At 46.2% G+C, this 20,988-nt stretch overlaps 4 protein-coding genes across 15 annotated transcripts in view; 2 read left to right on the forward strand and 2 right to left on the reverse strand.

The window, feature by feature from the left end:
- The window catches only part of LOC106745224, an 87,758-nt gene extending 87,471 nt beyond the window's left edge, over window positions 1–287 (reverse strand). For all 6 annotated transcript variants that reach the window (XM_014620624.1, XM_014620622.1, XM_014620623.1 and 3 more), the window contains exon 1: window positions 133–287. The gene's annotated coding sequence lies outside the window, so the exon portion shown is untranslated. The remainder of the gene's footprint in view (window positions 1–132) is intronic.
- Window positions 288–811: 524 nt separating this feature from the next.
- On the reverse strand, window positions 812–10,556 carry LOC106745238 (synaptotagmin-1-like). Of its 7 annotated transcripts, XM_014620668.1 has the most exons (11): window positions 9,163–9,253; window positions 8,894–9,044; window positions 6,629–6,773; window positions 4,840–4,956; window positions 4,074–4,162; window positions 3,829–3,963; window positions 3,474–3,671; window positions 2,983–3,135; window positions 2,459–2,579; window positions 2,198–2,370; window positions 812–2,021 (listed from the first exon to the last, which is right to left on the reverse strand). In XM_014620668.1, the coding sequence occupies exons 3-11, from the start codon at window positions 6,768–6,770 to the stop codon at window positions 1,812–1,814; spliced, it is 1,338 nt and encodes a 445-aa protein (XP_014476154.1). In that variant the 5' UTR covers window positions 6,771–6,773; window positions 8,894–9,044; window positions 9,163–9,253; the 3' UTR covers window positions 812–1,811. The 7 variants fall into 7 exon arrangements, with proteins under 7 accessions (XP_014476154.1, XP_014476157.1, XP_014476158.1 ...); XM_014620671.1 differs by lacking the exons at window positions 8,894–9,044; window positions 9,163–9,253 and adding an exon at window positions 9,590–10,556; XM_014620672.1 differs by lacking the exon at window positions 8,894–9,044 and having other exon boundaries at window positions 9,163–9,449.
- A 296-nt stretch (window positions 10,557–10,852) lies between these two features.
- Window positions 10,853–14,509, forward strand: LOC106745206. Its single transcript, XM_014620573.1, has 5 exons — window positions 10,853–11,913; window positions 12,466–12,614; window positions 13,607–13,815; window positions 13,913–14,074; window positions 14,172–14,509. The coding sequence occupies exons 2-5, from the start codon at window positions 12,545–12,547 to the stop codon at window positions 14,388–14,390; spliced, it is 660 nt and encodes a 219-aa protein (XP_014476059.1). The 5' UTR covers window positions 10,853–11,913; window positions 12,466–12,544; the 3' UTR covers window positions 14,391–14,509.
- A 656-nt stretch (window positions 14,510–15,165) lies between these two features.
- LOC106745258 (solute carrier family 35 member E1 homolog) lies at window positions 15,166–20,523 on the forward strand. Its single transcript, XM_014620711.1, has 3 exons — window positions 15,166–15,694; window positions 18,266–18,474; window positions 19,352–20,523. Exons 1-3 carry the CDS (start codon window positions 15,367–15,369, stop codon window positions 19,862–19,864), a joined length of 1,050 nt encoding a protein of 349 aa, XP_014476197.1. The 5' UTR covers window positions 15,166–15,366; the 3' UTR covers window positions 19,865–20,523.
- Window positions 20,524–20,988: the final 465 nt, after the last annotated feature.

Here is a 20,988-nt window from a genome sequence, read left to right on the forward strand (position 1 = left end):
CGCCGGTACGAACAATGGAGCACGCTCTCTTACGAGGTGAGCTTGCCTAAGGGTGCCGTTCAACGAGACGTGTCGGAGACGCGGGAGGAGGTTAACGCGCGCGGACGATCGTCGCGACGAACGACCACTCACCTGTCTCGAGCTGTGATCCACGCCGCGACCCCCGGCCTCGACGCGTCCAGCCAGACGGGAGGAGAGTAAAGCACCGAAAAAAAGAACCGGACGGCGGAAAACTCAACGACGGACGGGACGAACACAACACACGCACACGTCACAAAACAGACTGGAGCTCGCCGAGCTCCGCTGCTCCGAGCCCGCCGGAGCTCGCCGAGGTGTCGCCATCTGCCGGCGGCGCGCCAGCACTCGCGCCGCTCGTGGCGGAACTTTCGAACGCCGGCTACGACGAGGTAGGTATAACTGTGGCTAATTAACGGTTTCAGTAACATCAGTCGAAGCTTAAACTGAGTTTAAGTCTTTTTCTAAAGAAACTTAAATTAAGATCTCATCGACACTGGTGAAATCGATCTAAACTCAAGTTTCATCGACACTGGTGAAATCGGCATAATTCCGGATCTATAAGTTAGATTAGCCTTTTGCTTGCAATAACATGTAACGTAATTTCTGCCGAAAGGCGTTTCCCAGACTTCCGTAAATTATAATAAGGTTTAAATCGCAGGAATTGAAAAGTTTGCTGGCGCTGGAAACGCTTTTTGCTGGAAATTACATTGCAACTTAGCGCTTCGAACAAGAGGTTAGAAATTTATTATATGTATTGTAGAGGTTAGAAATTTATTATATGTATTGTAGATTTAACCTAAAGGTGACTTTCGTTAAACTTCGATTAAATTAATCGATGAATAATAATAAGGATTGTTAACACTGATTTGCGGATTTTATTAACGTGCCGTTCAACAATAATCGTAAAATTAATAATTTCTATCTGCGTTAGCGAAATGGAGCAGACAATATCTGACTGACAGTAATTTTAAATCGATGATCAGATTAATCAGAATTTGGTGAAGGTCACCCTAAAACTTGTAACACTTTTTTTTTATGAGTTTCGTAACATATTCCATGTCCAATGTGAGAAGTTGTTTTTTAATCATTCTCGAGAGATACATTCTCCTATTGGATGCGAGATACGTTGCAAAACTTATCGAAAACAAAATGTTGCATCCTTCAATCTGCCGGCTGTATGCATAACATTGATGTAAATTTCGGCTTTACAATAAATTTATTAGCTTTTATCGGCATTCGGGATTTGAAAATGATTTATGCAATCAGAATTCTCGAGAGATCGCATTTTGAACTTTCCAGTTTGAAGTTAAGCTCGAACAGTTTATCTGAACCAGATTCAAGCTAACTTCGAATTAATTTAAATATTCAAACGATTCAAACCGTTGGAATCTTAGACTAGCTTCGGTGTGATCTTTTTCGAAACGTTCGATGATTGTTAGCTGGAACGTGATATTTGCGATATTACCTGCGAAATAACCACGATTTGCGGTAAATATCGACGCCTGATTAAGGAGACCAGTCTCTCTCTTCCTATCTTTCTCATAACTGTTAATTTATTATTTCCTTCGTCGATCACAAGAATAGAGATTTAAATAGAATTTAATTGGCAAAACAATCTTTGGTAGCTACGCGTAAGTATCTCTCTCTCTAACAACGGGATTAAATTAGAAAATAAATATGCGGGATCACGTGTGTTAACGCTCAGTAATTTGCAGAGACGCCTGAGACACTGCATAATCACGACCGCCTTTTTGTATATACATATGTAAGTGATAACATAACGATGGCTTTCGTCACTTCAAGGTATGCCACACGGTGACGAGTTTCCGCGGATTTTGCAGCACAGAGAACCAATGCAGTCTTTCGGTCGAACCCCGGACGCCTTTTCCAAGCGCTACCTTGCCGATGAACACATCGGCCGACTTCCTGAATGAGCTCACCGAATCCTCGCTGTCGCTCGCGTGATCGGTGCTGATGTTAGCGGTTGATCCCTCTGGTAAGACCTGAAAACGCAAAAAACAATATTTGGCGAAATGTAGTTTCAACGTCATCATCGTTGAAAAAGGATATTCTTGATCGAATCTCTATAATTGCGAGAAAATTATCACGTACGCGAGGACAAATTGCTACATTCGAAAGGACGGAATTGCAATTAGTTCTCGTAAATCGTGCAACTTACCTTGCTGCAAAGCACAACCAGGAATTGGACGGTATCGAGTTGGGTGACTGCCAAATCGAAAGTCAAAGTCTCGTTGAATTCCGGCTGCGCGACGGCGTGCAGGAATTTAGTTTTCTTCTTCTTCATCTTCTTGCCCGTTCTTCCGTTCAACATCAGCACTCTAACGTACGGGTCTACGACCGAGAGAGTGACGAATAAAACGACCGATCGAAGAATTCCTTCCGCAAAGCGGACGCCCGGAGATCGACGATCGATACTTACTGAATTCTTCCAGACTCGATACCGCCGGTGTGAATTTGACGTCGCGTAGCTTCATGATGTTGATAGTCAGTCTCTGCGCGGTGGGCAAGTAACTTATGGCCAGTAAGATGTTACCGAACTCCTGGAAGGTGGTATGGATTCAATTCATTATGAGTAGTACGAGACCAATCAACAATTACGTCACGCTAAATTTGAGTGTTTCTCCCCCTTCGTTACAATTTCGTCGCAAAGTATTTGCCTTCTTCCTATATCACGTGACATGTAGAATTACCCCCCTCGCTGATACATAGATGTAAAAAATAGCTTTTAATTGTATCGTGTATAATAATTATTATACTTCACGGTACTATCTTTTTCTAAGATAGAAATATAATATAGAAATATAATAAGTATAACATTAAATTAAGGGGGATTTATTTTCTAATTTAGTAAAATAATTGATAAGAAATTGGTAAAATTATTAATTGGTAACGAATGATCGGTGTGAACATGGCTCAATACCGATGCGTTAATTATCACGTTACCTGACTGGAGGGTTTCATTCGGTAATTGAACATGTGGACCTCCGGGCTGTAGAAAATCTTCTTCGTGTCTCTTAACGACATCTTGAGCGAGCACAGTTCCGTGTGATTCGCGTATCTATCGTGATCGTACACCGCGATATCCAAGATCCAATCCTGCGGAAAACGAACGGAGTCAGAGGGAGGAGGGGGGGGGGGGGGGGGAAAAANGAATCGCTCAATCGCACCTGCGGCGAGCGATACCGCTTGCAACGCGGTACGGCCTGCCTGCATGTCAAATCACATCCGTTGACGCAGCGAACGGAGATGCGCCAGGCTTTTAAATCAGATATATTCCGCTCGCGGCCGCGTCGCGAGTGGAAAAGAGAGAACACCGATTTGCGCGTGACGAAACCGCGTATTTCGATTTGAATCAATCGCGCCATGTCTCTGACTCACGTCTTCTTTCCAGCGTGCGCAATACGGCGATGAAACAGGACCTCTCAGACGCTCACCTTAGCTTCCTGCGAGCGCACGTTCGCAATAACGAAAGTCTCCTTATATATCGGACTGGCGGTGTGCCTGATGCCCCTCGTCCTGAAACTGTGCAACTTCTGCCGCTTCCTGTGGCTCCACGATTGCCTCACGATGTTCAACGCCACGTAAGGCTCCAGCGTGCAGTTGTACTGCTTCGGCGGAAGGCCGCACAGCGCCTGTAAAACAGGTGCGCGTTTCCGTTGCGTGATTCCGCGCGATCCAGGATGCATAGGCACGCCGGTGGCGTTTATTTGCGCCATTAGAGAGAGGATATCTCCCCCTTCTTTCGATAAAGCGACGTAACGAAATGTATTGATCGCCAATCGAACTCACCTCGATACCGATAACGAGCTTCCCGGTGATAACGTCGTCGCAGGGCGGCAGATACTGCAGGCTCATCGTCAGCTCGGTTGGAAACTCCTGCGTCTTCTTGTTCTGACTCTTCTCCTTCCCCGTCTGGATCAAATTCTGCAAGTTTCGGAGATAAATTCGCGCGATCGGGCGTGAAGCGAAATTTGAAGGAAGAAAGGAAGGGAGAGGAAGCGAGATGCGTTCTCTGTGTAAACGCCGATAGTTACCAGTGTGGAAGAGCACTCCACGTTCTCGCATTGCGCGGTGGCGGAGTTGAACGAGTCCCTCGAAGTCCCCGCGTTCTCGCTGATGGTACCTGCGCATTATATTCCGCCTTATTGCTTGACGGATGATTTTGCGATCTCGTCGATTCATAGATTATCTGAATTGTTGGGAGCTTGCGAAAGTTCGTCGGATCGATCGTCGATAATCTCACTGGCTTGAAAGTCGAATCATTTTCGAGAGAGGAAGTCAGATGATTGAGGAAACCAGAGAAGTTGAAAATTGAAACCAGTGAGAAAGACAGACTGTAAGAGCCCTCGTCGAACATTGGGTGCAATAATTTCAGTTGCAGCGGAAGGATAAAATATTTCCCGACGATGCAACGCACGCGCGCGCGCCAGACTTCTTTCCCGAATTTTTCAATGCGCGTATAGTAACCGCTTTCCACGTGGAACCGACCTTCTTTAATCCAAGATTAATTATTTCCCTTTCAAAATTCCTCCGGACTTTACGGCGGGTGCTGTGATAAATACTGTCTCAGCTATGAGAAAATCGGAAACTTAGAGAAATAAATTACCTAACTTAATTAAATTTAATTAATTATGTTTCGCGTTTTTTGCGTATTTTCTGTTAATAAACGTAAATAAATAACGATGGCGGCTACGACTGAACATGATACATTGTTTCGTTAATATCGTTAAAAGAGACGCGGTAAAAAAAAAATTCAGCGAACTTTTGCACTCTCTGTGATGTCAAAGCGAATGATGTTACCATTGTCGTTCTCATAGAGGCTGCCCAGTCTCCACGACCTATAGCTGACGTCGCTCAGCTTCAAGTTCTCCTTCTCCTGATTCTTCGTCCGCAGAGGTACATTCTTGACCTCCTTTCCTGCACAAAATCCATTTCAAGGCTATCGTAGCCATTTTCGCGATCCTTGAGTTCGCAGCGAACTGTAGCGGCGCTCCCGCGCGTCCTTCGCCGCGCCACCGACTTGCATATTTTTCGTTTTCGGCTTGTTATCACTTTTCCACGGTATATATTCAGAAATTTACGACGAGAGGCCACGTTCGAGCGTATTCGCTGCGTTTTAAATGCTGATTGGGCAATCGCGAGTTTCGCCGAGAAGGCTACGGTCGCTAACCGAACGCATCGTTGTGCAACGACCGCGTAACGCGCGCCGCGTGCGTTAAATTTAACTCCGTATAATTTCCGTTCTCTTCTCTCCTTCTTTCGTTTTTCGCACGCATACAGTCTCTCCAGAGATGCACTTTACCTAGGTTTGAAGTGTGATATAACGTCGTTTGGGCGTTTCCTCGCAATATTATCGGAAAGTTATGTATTGTGTTTGCCAGTTGACGTGCCTAATTACGTAACGCGGCGAAGGAAGCGAAGGAAACGTCATTAGATGCATGTGTGTCATGCGACGTAAACGCAAAGGCGTAATCCGCGCACGGCTCGCCAGCAAAATTCTCTCCTCGTTACCGGCGAATCCGTAACGAACGTTGAGAGGATGAGGATTTCAAACTATAGTCATTTTTGGCCTTAACAGCATCTGTTTTGATTCAAATTCAAAAAATATAGTAGCAGCAATGGGCGTGTAAAGTTTTTATCGCTGACATTGTAGTAACATCCATTAGAAAAATCATATTCCCGACTATAATTCTTTTACTTATGCAATTATATATGCAGAGGAAAAGATTATTGTACTATGAAGAAAAGCGAACTTTATTACTTATTAAACTCGGTTTACTCATCTTCTTTTAAGTAATGGTTAACTTGAACGAAGAATATTCTCCTGATAACAGCGTTGAAAATATACTCGTCACAAATATTAGAAAAGCTCATTATTATATATTCAAAAGAAGAATCTGTTCTCTTTTTAAAAATACTATAAACTTCATTGAAGGAAAGTTAAATTCCCGACCAATTCGAACATAAATAAACCGAAGTTTTAATTTCAGCGCTTTAATTTAATATTCTCGATTGAAGTCTACCAATCTTACCTGGATTCCGAACATACTTTGAATAAATCTGACGCTTGTGATCAACTTATGATATACTCGTGGATACATAAACTCGCGAAATACCTGAATGCGGTATGTATGTTCTGTGTGTTACAAACACCAGAAATTCTCCCGCCGAGAAAAAAAAGACATCATTTCTGGAGCCCAAGAAAGCGATCTCGCCGCAATTCCGAGAGATTATCGCGGAGGCGTCGATCGTTTCGCGTTCCTCGCGGTCGAGGCGCACGTGCATGACAGAGTCGGGCCGACGGACGGACAGACAGACTCGACGTGTCGTATATACGTGACTGGAAATTGCGACGTGAAATCGACACGTCCCCACCGGCATCGGTGTCAAGTACTTCGTGCCGTGAAATAACGCGACCGCCCGATCGGCGCCAATTAATCGCGTTAACCGTCGACTTTTGAACTCTCGACTTACGCCTTCCCGAAGATCGCGGCGCCGCGCGCCAGTGCGAGAATAATTGCGCGCACGCGGACGCACACGCGCTTAATATATACGGATGGAGCAATTAAAGCGGTAATGATGATCTTACTTCGTTTCCTGAAGCATTCGTAGCCGATGCAGCCGGGCGTGAGGAAGCAGGCGAAGATGAGCAGCGCGATCAGGATAAGTCCCACTCCGATCACGATTATAACTAGCGGGCCCCACGGGCCGAACAGGTTGTCGTAAAACATTCACTGGAATCACACGTTCAAGGTTACTACCGGCGGTATCACATGGACGACGCGGACGACCGGCGCTCCGGACGAAGGCTCCTCGTCGAGCTGGGAATACACTTTGGCGGGTGGGAGACACGAAGGAGGCTGTGCAACCACCATTGACTCATGGATCTTTGATCGTCCGAGGCTCGGACGAGTCGGAGGACAGGAAGGCGTCGGCTTGGGTTTTCAGGTTTGAGGAGAAACTTGAAAAAAGAGGAAGAAGAAGGAAAGTCGAGAGAAGAAGAAGAAGAAGGAGAAGAAGGGCTGTCTAAGTTTCTTGGAGTGGAATCTCACTCAAAGCGAGTGGAAAACGGCAGTATTTTCCCCTTGAAGCGATAAATAAGATACCGCCACTCGAAATCGTAGGAGCGAGTGTCTCCACTCGAGCTTAGAGTGGATTATGTCTTCATACGAGTGAATGTTTCAGCCGAAAAAATTTGAGTGAACTCGTTCCCGTGACGGTGGAATCCGTCGGATTTGCTCTTCAGTTACGAGCGAGAACGTTCACTCGACGACTCGAAGTAGAGAGTTCGCTCTAAACGAGCGAGAAAAATCGCTCAAATCCGATCCGGTGGTCGCTCCACCCTTCAAGTGGAATTCCACTCCGAGAAATTTAGAGAGCAGGGAAAAGAGGAAGTACGCGGGTGAAGCTTGCACAAACTTCGTCGAAATTTGTGCGATCGCGAGACGTCGTTCGGGAGACGATCGGCCGATCGTGCGGCGCGGGAGTGGCGAGGAAACGCGTATTCCCGTCGTCGTCGTCGTGTTCTTCTTCTTCTTCCTTCATAATGGAAACGTCGATTACTCACGTCCGACGACTCGTCACATTCGTTCCCGCACATCTGCCGACGTGTTTCTTGCGACATAGGGGCGTGAAAAATAAGCCGCGTTAGCGTACACCGACCGGCGATGAGTAGAAAACACTTGTGTCACCAACTGTTCGTTCGCGGCTACCGCACGATACAGCCGGCGTAGCCGGACGATAACGAGCGGGACGATAAGAAAACACCGTCGAACCGAATTAGAATATGCGCCCGTTTCTCTTCGGCCGCCACGCGCAGCCTCGATCGGAAGAGCGAAGGTTAAGAGGAAGATGAAAAAATAAACGACGGGATCTAATTAATATTAACGTATTAATATATACGAAACGGAAAAAAACAACGTTGCTGGCGTTACTGAATTTTTCTACGCCTGGGGGCCGAATGAAGACTCGGTTTTAGGGACGGGAAAGATTCCTGGAGGAAGTTTCCGCTCAGTCGATTGCTCTCAGTTGTCTGAGCCGAGTTTGAATGCAACTGAATGTTCACACGAATGTTTTCCGTCGTGGTAACAGAGATATCGCTTCTCGTCACCGAGTTTTCATTCCTCCGTCCGTCACTGGCTTCCCGTCTGGTCCCTGTTCGGTCGCAGATACTGAATTTTTCTTCGAACGAAGAGACGAACGTTCTCAACCGCCGCAACAGAGATATTATTTCTCGTCACCGAATTTTCATCTGATCCCTACTCAATTGCAAGAACTGGAGCTGGTATTCCGCGCAGAGAGGAACATCCCTGAGCATTCTCCGAGAGAGAAAAAGAGAGAGAGAGAGAGAGATATATAGGAGAGACTTGTTGCACCTTCGTGAAATTCAACTTCGAAGCGCATCTGTTCGAACGCCACGTATTCTTCGGCAAACGTTGCTTGACGCGCGTCGAGGGCACGCGACATTCGACATCGATTGATCTTCGCGTCCGTTAACGACTCGCCCGCGGCGACTCCGACGCTTTGGTTTTCGCGTTATCACTGTCGGCTAGTTGCTGCGTACATTCGCGCGGTCGCGCAGGTGATACACGCGCAGGAATAACAAGTTTATGCACACAGCGGGGCGAAGTCACGTCCTCTGACGTTGGCGAGCGGCGCGCGAGAATCAGAGGCGGTAATGTTTCGAGAGCTGTTGTCACGAGAGCGACCGTCCCGATAATAAATACAGTATGCGTCGTGTATGTCCCTCTCGTTACCATCGCAGCTGATGGGCGCTCACGCGGGGGTTCACGCGGCAGGGGAAGGGGGGGAAAGCACCGATTTCGACAATGTCTCGACACATACCGATACATACCGAGCGCATTGTCCGAAATCGAGCCACGTGACCTCGGCGAGGAAGCTGATGCTTCCACCGAAGCGTCACCGGATGCGCCGCGCCGAACGCATCGTCGACCTTGGTAACACTTCGCTCTTATTCCGCAGCTCCTCGCGACGGAGGGAACCTCCTGCCGGCGGTAAACAAACGGGACGTCACTTGCCGGAGGCCGAGAAGAGCCTTGAGTACGGACGATCGGGCCGCCGAATCAGCGGACGACGAGCACTCCCGTTTTCATTCCTTCGTACCTGCGAGCACCGGCTCGTCGTTCACTCGGCCACGTTGCAGGCCCATGGCAGCGGCGGCAGGTGAACGCGTCCGCACTGACGCGGATTCCCCGACCGCGCCTCCTCGGCCCGGTAGCCGATTAACCGATCGAATGCGAGCGCACACGCGGACCCCGCAAGAAGCAACGAGCCGGCAGCTCGCCTCCGGTCCGGCGAACAAATGGCAAAACGTACGAAGAAGAGCGTCGGCGACGTAGGTGCGCGTACGGACGGACGTACCTACGTACGACGGCAGGCTCTCCCCCCCCCCCCCCCCCCCCCCCCCNCGCGTACGGACGGACGTACCTACGTACGACGGCAGGCTCTCCCCCCCCCCCCTCGTCCCCCCCGCGGACGCTTCTACGCCTCTGACTATCCTGCCGGTAGTTCGCGGGTAGATGAGTAATACCTCGATGCATTGGCGGCCTCGATCGGGGATCCTCCTCCGGGGGGCCCGTGGCCGCCGGTCGCGCTTCTCCGCGTTTCTCCGGCCCCGCCGACAGTTCTCCGGGCTATTAGCCTGCTCTCGCTCGCGGCGTTCGCGACGACTGCGCTAATCACGCGCATTAATTCGCGTTCGGGAGGAAGTATGCGCGCACGCCTATGCGCTCGGCGGTAGCGTGGCTTTAGAAGGACAGGAGTGCGGACGTGGTGTGTCCGATTGTGCGCGCATGTGTGTGTGTACAAGGAAACCACGTGTTATCGCTGATACCGCACAGCAGAGCGCGTGCATGCGTAATGAGCGCGCGTTTCGCCACGGGACTTGGCTGTTGATGAAAACGTGTGGACGCGTTGACGAAAACCGCGGAGGATCACGCGGAGGAGGGTGTGCAGATCCTTCGGACTGGCGACCGATTTCTCCTCGGCGGGAGTGATTTTCGCGTCACGAGCGATCGACGAGCGAAGGACTTCGACCGGGATTGAACCTCCGGGAAACCGAATGAAACGCGGTCTTGATATCAGGCTTGAGTTCAGGCTGGTTTCGATGGGATTTTTGTTCCGGGGGCTTCGGTAAAATTATGTACGTTCGTGGAAATTGGAAAGTCGCGACAAACGGCGACGCTCGGTCGAGGTTCTCGCGTTCGGAGGAGGTGAACTTTGAATTGGTCGAAGTAGTTCGTCGTCGAGAGATCGTGGAGAGAGAAAACGGCCTTCTCGGGTCATTCTGTAGCTTTTACGATCGATCGTCGGAAATATTTTATTTTCCATCTCATTATTGCGTACATTGGAGAGAGATTTTTCGCATTCAATAAAACTTCTTTCATTGGAACAAGTTTGTCTTTTAAAATGGAGCAGTCAAGCGAATGTTTGATCCGATAAACAGGACCAGTTTGGTTTCTCGAACAATAAATATCTTTACGTCAAACAACATATTTTTTTTTGTATTTTCACCCGAACGTCACAACGATTGTCGCAGGCAATAAATTATTTGAAAGAAGTAACCGTGTTAGGAAAATATTAAAGAACTTCTTTGCTTCAGTGGAACAATATTTAATATATAATGAAATAAATTTTCTTCGTCGAAAAGCAAATATTATTTCCTCTAATACTGTTTTTCCTATCAAACAACATTGTTTACTCTAATGAAACAACAATATTTTCACTCAAACAAAATGATGTTTGATAATAAATTGTCATTTGTACTAAACAAATCCAAGTCAAGTAAACACGTGTACTAAATCCAAGGAAATCTTTTTCTGCAGCTACAACTTTGTCGCGCTGAGCAATTTATTTTGCCGCGTTGCAATTTTACGTAAAAATTTTGCCTCGGATCTTTCAAAGAGGTTTCTCGTGAGAGAGAGAGAGAGAGAGAGAGAAAGAGAGAGATAGAGAGAGGAAAAGAAAAAGAGAGATCCCGCAAATAAGTGTTACGTGTAATTATAATCCGGAGATTTACAGTTAAATTAGACTCTCAGCCCGGCCGTTCGCGTTACCGTTGTTATTCCGTTCGATCGAGCTGCGGATAATAAACGGACACGGTTACGGGGAAATAAACGAACGGCATAACTAACTGTTATTGCGAAAGACGTCAATCTACGTTTCTGCGTGCACGCGCCCGCCCATGCGTGTGCATGTGCGCGCGCGCGTGCGCGCTCCACCGGCGAAGTACAAGAGTTTCCCTTTCATTATGCGGCGGGACCGAGCGAGCGTGTAATTCGTCTTGTCATTTTCCGGTGCTATTTTCTAACAGCGGCTCTTCTAAACGCGCTCGCGTGTGACACGCGCGAGATGACCCCCGGACGCACTCTCCGCCGTCGTCGTCGATTGTCGATCGTCGATCACAGATCAGTGGCGCGAGGCCGCCCAGCTTTTCCATCTTTCTCGATATTACGATTGCATCAGTCTCATTATTCAAACGCGTCACATTGTCCAAAACACGTCAATCTCGCGCGACGACGACGAGGAGACGACGAGCAAAGAGTAAGGAGAAAATCACGTTGATGCTCGCGCGAGAGAGGAAGAGGGGAAAGAGAAAAAGAGAAAGAGAGAGAGAGAGAGAGAGTGAGACGTCCGACGTGGACGTATCGGCACTTCTTTAGCCGCGAATGACCTCGATCCCCAATCCGTCTCTCTCCTTTCACTTCAAAAGTGCTCCGCGAGCTTCCCTTCTCGTGCCATCGAAGACACGCGCGTGCACATTTCATAACGTGACGGTGTCCAGTCCGCCCTAGAACGTCGATCGACGTGCTGTTCTCCGAGTTGCCCCGGTCCACCTGGATTTCACTTTCTCACGTAAGTTCCCGGGTGGAGAACGGATGCGCGCGCGCCTCTTCGCCGTTTCGCGCGCGTTTCGCCGCTTAGCGAACTTTCCTCGCTTTCGAAATCGCCGATCTCGGCGAGTTCCCGACGAGGATCCTCGGCCGTCATCGAGAAACGGCGCGGGTGTTCTCTTCTTCGCGTTTTCCTCGGGAAAAGGATCGACCTCCGCCCGTGAAAAATCGACGATCGACGGAATTCAAGAGCGCGCGCGATCTCTCGCTCTTTAGATTTCACTTTCGCGCGACCGGACTCGGTGCACTTGGCCGGAATTGCTCCGGATTAATGTGAGAAACAAAGTAAGAGCGCGAGTGAAGGAGAAATGCGACGGCAGCGGACGAGATAGCACTCGTGGCGGAGAACTTGGCGGGGAGACTTGTGCGACCGTGGAATATAATACCGTTAGCGCATCTTAACGGGATCACCGCCTACCGAATTTCTCGTCTCCGCCCCACGTGTGACGAAACCGTTGAATCCGGCCGATCGGCGTTGACTTTCGTTTTAATCCCCATTCGTCCGACGTTGCAGAACACGCGGGAGAAGGCGAGTGTCATGCGTCTCTGGGACATAAGCGACCTTTGAACGGGCTGAGATTTCCCTCTCGACGATGACGTCGATCGTGAGGACCGCGATCATGTCGCCGCCGCTGCTGCTGCTGCTACTGCTTCTCCGCGACCGTGAGTGTCAATTCTTTCGCGCGTTCACGCTCGAAATGCGAGCAAGATGAAGATCGCGGGAGCGGCTCTTCTCGCCGAGGTGAAATCGCGCCGAGATGCGCTTCCGACGATTCGCGGATTGCAGTAATAATGCCGAATTCCATGCGTGCGATTGTGTGACTGTGCGGTCGGAGGAAAATTCAATTCCTGCAACCGAATAGGGTTCAGATGAAAAGTCGGTGGGAAGAAAGCATTCGTCTGTACGTTTAATCGTATTAAAAGTTGATTGACTTGATAACTGAGAACAATCAGCCGAGTAGATATCTTCTACACGACGAGAAAAGGATTAGTTCAATTAACGTCACAATGAACGAAACGTTAGAGGGAAACATAATTTTCAGTTCCAAGAACCGAATATGGTTCGTAATTGCCGGAAATTCCGTTTCCTTTCCATCAAAACGCGTTCGATCTTCTTTCATCATCATGTTAATTCAATCGGTCTATTTTCCCTGTTTGCGAAAATTCTTTCCGAAATTTCTGTCTGGTCCCTATTCTCCCCAGGTAACGGAAAATTTACACGCATGGAATTGCTTTTTTCTATTACACGGAGAAAGCTCGGTTTCTGCGGTTGAACAGGAACCAGATAAAAACTCGGTGACAAAAAATGGTATCTCCGTTACACCAACTGAGAACATTTCGTGCGAACGTTCGGTTCATTAAAACTCGGTTGTGAAAACTGCGAGCAAACCAGAAAGAACAGAAAATGACGGCGTGAAAATGACGTCAAAATGATAAAGAAAAAAATGATGGAAAAATAAATTTTATAATTTTCTCGTCATTTTGCCGTCATTGTCATCTGTCCTACCTGGGAACTGACTGAGTGGAGACCTCCTCCAGGAATCCCTCTGTTCCTGCAACCTGCCTTTAGTCCCCCGGAAAATTCAGTCGTACCGACGGAACTGTTTTTTCCGCGTACATTATATCAAAACGAATGACACGTCGAAACTTCGCAGACGCGACGGCCCTGATTATACCGGAAGAGCTGCCGACGATACTTTCCCTCATCTACTCGAATATACCACCGATCAAGAAAGGAACCGACTCCAGAGTCGGCGTGGGTTTCCGTCTGGGCGAGCACGCTGATTTCCAAGTCCTCATCGAGCTGGGTCCGCAGACTGACACGGGCCCGATAGGTACCGCCGACTCCAAGAGGAAGAGAGACGTAAGTGGTTTTCATTTCGACGGGTTCCATCGAAAGCGTAACTCGCCGTGATATACGTGTTAATTAAGAGGAGAAACACCAATCGTTTTGCTAATAGGCGATGTTGAGCGCCGCGATGAGAGGGGAATTAGGACCGTTAGCGCAAGCGGTGGCCAAATACCAAATGGAGCGTAAAATGCGAGACGAGATGGAGAAACTCAAGTCGACGGGGGAGGAGTTCGGGAAGATCCAAGCCGTGAATAAGACGAACGATCAAAATGTAAATTTGCCCTAGGAATTGCCTTTGTCTTCGTTTCGATTTCTGTCGATTTTCCATCGATATCGACGAAGCTACTTTGATACTCCTCTCTCACCAGGTCGTTCCCGACAATTGGCTGGCGAGATGGCGGCAGGAGATATCGCAATCGCCGGAGGACAAGGTGCCATTAAGCCCGGTTCAAGATCAAAACGATCGAGAGGCCCAACGAAGGATGGGAAAGCCGCCGGTTAAATCCGCTGTGGGAGGAAACAAACTGGAGGAACTGACGAAGTTGTACGAACCACGAAACACCAGCAACGCCGGAAACGCGGCGTGAATGCGGCGTACTGATGTAAATAGCATTCGAGAATGTTGTATAAATAGCGCGTCTTAGTTTCCTTTTTGTTACATTTATCACACCGACCTCGCGGCAATAAAATCCGCGTGTACAGATTATTAGACGAGTCATCAAAGTCATATCTCTCCCTCTTTCTCTCTCTCTCTCTCTCTCTCCCACCTGTATTTTCTTTGTAGCTTCAAGAGTGCACAGTATGCATCTTTCTGCATAAAAGATGCGCCGTTGGATTTGAAATTCAAATTTAAATGCGTGCCATCTTCTTCAATTTGTAATTCTAGCCGTGACGCCGTCTGGCCTCGGCGGGGCGCGACAGGTCACTTGGCGCCATCTGCCGGCGTTGCGCTGAATTACTTCACCCGCCAGCGGGCAACGGACGCTATCTAGCGGCGTGCGTGATTAAGTTGCTAGCGAGTCGCACGAATTCTAATGACGATTTTCAATTGCACCGCATTCGTATATTCGATTCGCACGCAGGAGACCAAGTGGAACAGAAAATGACGATGATGTCAAAATGACGACAAAATCACTATAAAGCCCACTTCTCGGTCACTTTTCCATCATTTTGTCATTTTTCCTTCCACTTGGCTCGCTCGTTCAGTTTACCGCGCTCAGTTGAGTTCGGAACAAGGCTGATACACCCTACTGTCTCGATGAGGACGCGCGCGTAGTTGTCCCGGCGCACGACGCGCGGCGTTCGCGCGGCCGGCTTTGCGCGCGTCCGCCTGCCTCCTCCTCTCTTTCCTTCTTGCGGCGGTCGCTGTCAGAAAACCGCCGACGCGAGGTGAATCCGGTCGTTCGTGTCGTGCGCGTCCTCGATCGCGTCCCACACACACACACACACACATACGCACGCTACGCGTGAGTGCATGCGCGATAAAAGCGGATCGCTGCTGCTCCGGGCTGACGGAATTTTGACAGCGCGTTCTCGCCTACCGTCTCCCGACGCGCGGCAATCATGGACGAGAAGCGAAATAATCGCGAGGTTATGACGGTGCTGTTCCTGTGCGTGCTGTGGTACGCGATATCCAGCAGCAGCAACGTCGTCGGCAAGATGCTGCTGTCGGTGTTCCCGTACCCGATCACGGTGACGATGGTGCAGCTAACCTCGATCACCATCTACTCCGGCCCGTTCTTCAATCTGTGGGGCGTCCGCAGGTACACGTCCAACATCACTTGGAGCTATTACATGCGGCTGATCGTGCCCTTGGCGCTGGGCAAATTCCTCGCGAGCGTGTTCAGCCACGTCAGCATCTGGAAGGTGCCAGTCTCCTATGCTCATACTGGTATGTGAAGCTTCTGTCAGATTAGATATTAAAGGCCAACGACGGGGAATTCGGTCACCCGCGTCACACCGGATTGATGCTGCGGTCTGCTCTATACACGAAGCGGTCATTTAAGTAAGAAAAGATTATGCGAACATTTGAAGTCGTGATAATGACACATTGTCGCGTTACTCAGCGTGATATCTATTAATTATTTCGTCGTCAAAGTGACATTGTGTTTCGAAACTTCAGCGGCCTTTAGTATGCATCAATTCGGGGTAAAGCGGGTGATCGAAAAGTGACTCACTGAACTCGGATTAATCCGACCGACGATCTCAAATTGGCGTCAGTTAAGTGTAACCTGCTCTATCTTGTTAACGTGGAAATAATTAACTGTTCGATTATCGTTGAAGGACAAATTATAGAAATGGAAATTAGTGTTTTGACGATTCTTATTATTATTCATCGATCAGTTTAAATTTTAAGCGTGACTCTCGCCAAACTTCGATTAAGCAAATCGATGATTTTAAGTTGTCAGCCAAATGTTATCTGCTCTATATTTCGCTGACGTAGATGAGGATTATTTGCTTTTCGACTATTGTTGAACTACATGTTACCTGGACATTTGCGTTGGCAATTCTTGTTATTCATCGATTAGTTTAACCTGAGGTTGGTGAAAGTCAACCCGACGATGAAGGTCGAAAGTCAACGAATCGACTGATCTCGGCTCGCTTTTGTCCCGAATGCCGGTCTTTCATCCGCAATCCTCGATCTCCGATACCTACTGACTTTCACCAAACTCTGAACTAATCGACGAATAATAATAAGAATTGCCAGCATCGGTTTCCAATTCCGCTGCAACTCATTCAATAGTCAAAAAGTTAGTGATTTCCATTTGTGTCAGCGAAATAGAGCAGGTAACACTTGAGACTGGTAGCAATTTGAAATCGTCGATTAGCTTGATCGGACTTCCGTGAAAGTCATCCTTAAACTGTCAACGCGTCTCTCGACGTGGTAGAGTGTGACACGTGTGTGTCGCCGCGTGTTCCCAGAAATAAAACGCGCCGGTGGAACGCGTCAACAGTGAAATCGTACACGGGAAAAAATGAAGTATCAATTCTAGATTTATTAGGTTTCTAACGGACGCCATTATTATTTCGTATAAATATTGTTTCATATATAATCCTCTTATTGCCTCAATTTTGAAAGAAGACGAAGAAATTGTTGTTATAAAAACTTCCAATAATACAATTTAATATTATAAAATGCTTTTTCCACGAATAAAATATATTCAAATAAAGATAATACAATATCAAATTAAAGAAATAATACAACATGCACATGTTGAGAATACGGATTTTCTCAAAACAAAAATATCCTTTTCTTCTGTGCATCAGTATGCTTGTTCCGATTAACTCTTAACAACGACGATATTGTTACGTTATCATTCAGCCTCCTTCCTTCACATATTACGTGACTCAAACGCAACGACGCGTAATTACAACGTTATCAACATTAGAATGTTAAATATAATGGAAAATAGCGTTTCGCCTATGCACGAGGTTTTTATCGATCATGAAACACCTTTTGTGTCCGGAGATGATAACATTCTTGCGACTGGAGACGCTAAAGAAGCATCCGATAGCTCCGATTGTGACAACGACGCGCTCGCGTTTCGAGTTACGCTCTATCGCCTCTTGGCACAAGGTGTCACATCGCTTGAATGCAATCTGTTGAAAATACACACTGCATTCGATTTAATATTACTTGTTCTAAGAATATTTTATAAGTTCATACATTTGCAAGTATATCACAAGTTCGTCAGAAGCATCAAATTTATTCAAAATGTATTCTGAATCCTAAGTAAGTTCAGTACTTCAATCAAGAATATTAAACTGCTAAAACTGCAAATTCGATTTACTTATTCAAATTAACCGAATTTAATTTTCCTTCGATAAAGTTGATAATATTCTTGAAAAAAGAACAGATTTTTCTAACACTATGTTGGAAAAATATTAAACAACTTCTTTGTTTCAAACCCAAGTCAGACAGACACATATGTTAAGTTCGAAAAAACATTTTCTCCGTGTTATTGTATCATTCTCTAAATTGAAACCTTCTATTATTATTCGGGTTTTAACTTTCCACATAAGGTCGGAACAATCATCAATATTAAAGTTATTATAATCTTACCATTATAACTAATATTACTACTACAATATTCATCCTCATGCGTTATATATACAATTGTGTGACTTTCCGTCTAGGAAATGGTATAGCACACATGACGTCGCCTGTGCGACGAGTGTCCACGAAAAATTTGCATCGGTATCGGAACTGCGTTGCTGGGGAGATATATTGTATCGACGTCACGACACGGAAGATAGATCGGCTGCTTCGTAACAGCTGATCGATTTTGTCGAGATCAATTTGTCATGAAGTAATTTAGTGCCTCGGTTGTTTCGTGTTTCGTTTTCCTCTTGGAGGAATCGAAAGGCGAGGACAGGTCTCGCTAGACGTATACCCGGCACGAGCGCCGTCCATGATTCTATTTTAGCCTTATATATTAACGGAAGTTTGGCTCTGTCCCAGTGAAGGCTACAATGCCCCTCTTCACGGTAATCCTGTCGAGAATTATACTGCGGGAACAACAAACGTGGAAGGTCTACCTAAGCCTGGTACCGATAGTCGGGGGCGTCGCAATCGCCACGCTCACGGAACTTAGTTTCAACATGGTCGGTCTGATAAGCGCCTTGCTGTCCACCATGGCGTTCTCCTTGCAGAACATCTACTCCAAAAAGGTATTTAGGCCGCGAAATCATCGAGCCGCAAATTGATTTTACTCCAGCCGGTATCTTAATTGTATCGCCGATACAGGCCGTATCTTCAATCTTCGTTTCTTTCAGTATGCGAACGTATGTGCACGATATGCAAAAGTATGCACGCCTTTTTTTTACTTATGATAAACAAGCCTTATCAGACAGCGCAAACTTTGAAAAGATGTGTTAAAGATGTTTAAATAACGTTATATGTTTCTCAGACGTTTTTAAAACATTCTTAGAACGTTTCTTGGAGATTTTTGCTCTGTGGGATTCGTTAGCGTTTCGTGAAAGCTTGCTCATTGTTCCTTCGTATCGAAAGAAACGATTTGCAAGAGAAATCGAGATACGTCGTTCGGGGATAATAAAAATGACGCATGTAATCGATCGAGCACTTTTGTCAATTATTGCGAAAACTTTCCGTTTGTTCTGACTTTATTATTTGTTACGATCAATAACTGTAAAATTAACGTGACATGCAACCTTTCCCTTTAACCTATTTTTTCTCAAGATGATATCACGTTAATTTTACGGCTACTTTTTGATTGTTGGAGTAAGAGGAAAGTTTTCTTAGGCACGTGTTTTTTCGCTTCTGACGTTACCAAACAAAACTATGAGACCAAGAACCTTAAACCCTTTAAGCCCCAACCATCACAATCATGATAGTAAATTTCTCGCATAAGAAAAATATTTTTTCCGCGATTTTTCCCTCTAAGATCTCAAGGTAGTTTTGAGAACAAAATGACACTTAGAAAACATTTCTAAACAAAAGATTTCTCGGGTTTTAAAGGGCTAATCGGGGTTTGGCGGAAATCATTCTAAGCGTCTAAACGTAACACCGTATTCTTCATTTTCTCAGGTGCTACACGACACGGGAGTGCATCATCTGCGACTGCTGCACATACTCGGCCGGCTGGCTCTCTTCATGTTCCTACCGTTTTGGCTGTTGTATGACCTGCGCAGTTTAGTGTACGATCCGCAGACGAATACGTATGTGGAGATGAGCTATCACACGGTAGGACTGTTATTTTTAGACGGTGTACTGAACTGGCTGCAAAACATAATCGCGTTCTCCGTGTTGTCCATCGTGACTCCTCTGACGTACGCGGTGGCGAGCGCGAGTAAACGTATATCCGTGATTGCGGTGACATTGTTTGTGCTGGGCAATCCGGTCACGTGGCTGAATATATTCGGCATGACTATGGCGATCCTCGGTGTATTGTGTTACAATAAGGCCAAGTATGACCAGAGGGTAGAGAAACAGAAGACCACGACCCTACCTAAGTATTATAGCTCGCTTCACAACGGTAATAACAATTCTTTCGTAGTAAACGGATACGTTGACAAGAAGCATCAGTTATACTCGGTCTAGTCTCAATTAATTGCTTTCCCGTCTTTGACAAGTTCACGTGAGTTTTCTCTCAACACGTCGCCGAGAGGTCCGACCCTTTTTTTCCTTTTTTTCGCGATTCGTGAATCAATTACACTTCTGAAAGATAAGGTATCTGGGAAAAATTTTTTCATACATATATAATTGGATAAAATTATATATATAATTATGTAGGATGCCTTATATAGGGTTCCTTAAGTACCTTAAGTACCTTAAGTCTCTTAAGTAGCCATACTTAAGGGGATGATTCTTTGGTATATTTCAAGTAAAAAAGCTCATACAAACATATGTTCAGGAAAATGTAAATGTCACGCAGGTTTTAGGATATTTTATTGAAACTTGGTGTAAGCTTATAACACATCAGGGGTGATATTTCAAATATACATTAGCTGAAAGAAGCAAAAATCAGAAATAAAATAATTAAACGAATTGTTGAAAACGGCCACTTTCCGCCAAGATTCGGTCCTCCTTCTCAAAGATTGATGTACACGCTCAAAGATGTCAGGTATGTTGAAGAACTGAAGCCTGTTTTTGTATTCTTTACTGCTGTTTTTGTTTTTGTCACTGGCGCTTCAGATAGATTATTACCACACGTTTATATTTTTTTTAAAACACCCTATATTTCGGAAGTTTGTATGAACTTTTTTACTTATTATTTTTATATATATTTTACTTTTTATATATNTACCACCTTTGTGACATTCTCCGTGACATTTCAGTCGGCCGGATACAAAGAAGAGGCTCATATGGACAAAACTACCGATATGTATATTTATATGTATATATATATGTATATATATATATACATATATATATATATGTACATAATTATTTATATATGTGTACATTTGACTTGTAAATGCTGCAGATAAGGGTGATTTACATTCTTCGAGTTTAGCACGAGAGTAACTCGTCGTCACCGCCGCTGAATTCTGTATTTTCGTATCGACGGTCGTCGCACGACGAGAGACGCTCTGTTTTATATATTCGAGCCGTGAGTTCAGTTCGATCCCTGGAAAAACCGTGCCTGCTGGTAAGGTGTGACTCGAAATCACAGTTTCTTAACACAGCTGATTGCTGGCCCGATCAGCTTTATAGCCGGTGAT

Source organism: Dinoponera quadriceps, unplaced genomic scaffold (genome assembly GCF_001313825.1).
Source record: "Dinoponera quadriceps isolate SergipeBrazil2010 unplaced genomic scaffold, ASM131382v1 scaffold1270, whole genome shotgun sequence".
In the NCBI taxonomy this organism is placed as follows: domain Eukaryota; kingdom Metazoa; phylum Arthropoda; class Insecta; order Hymenoptera; family Formicidae; genus Dinoponera; species Dinoponera quadriceps.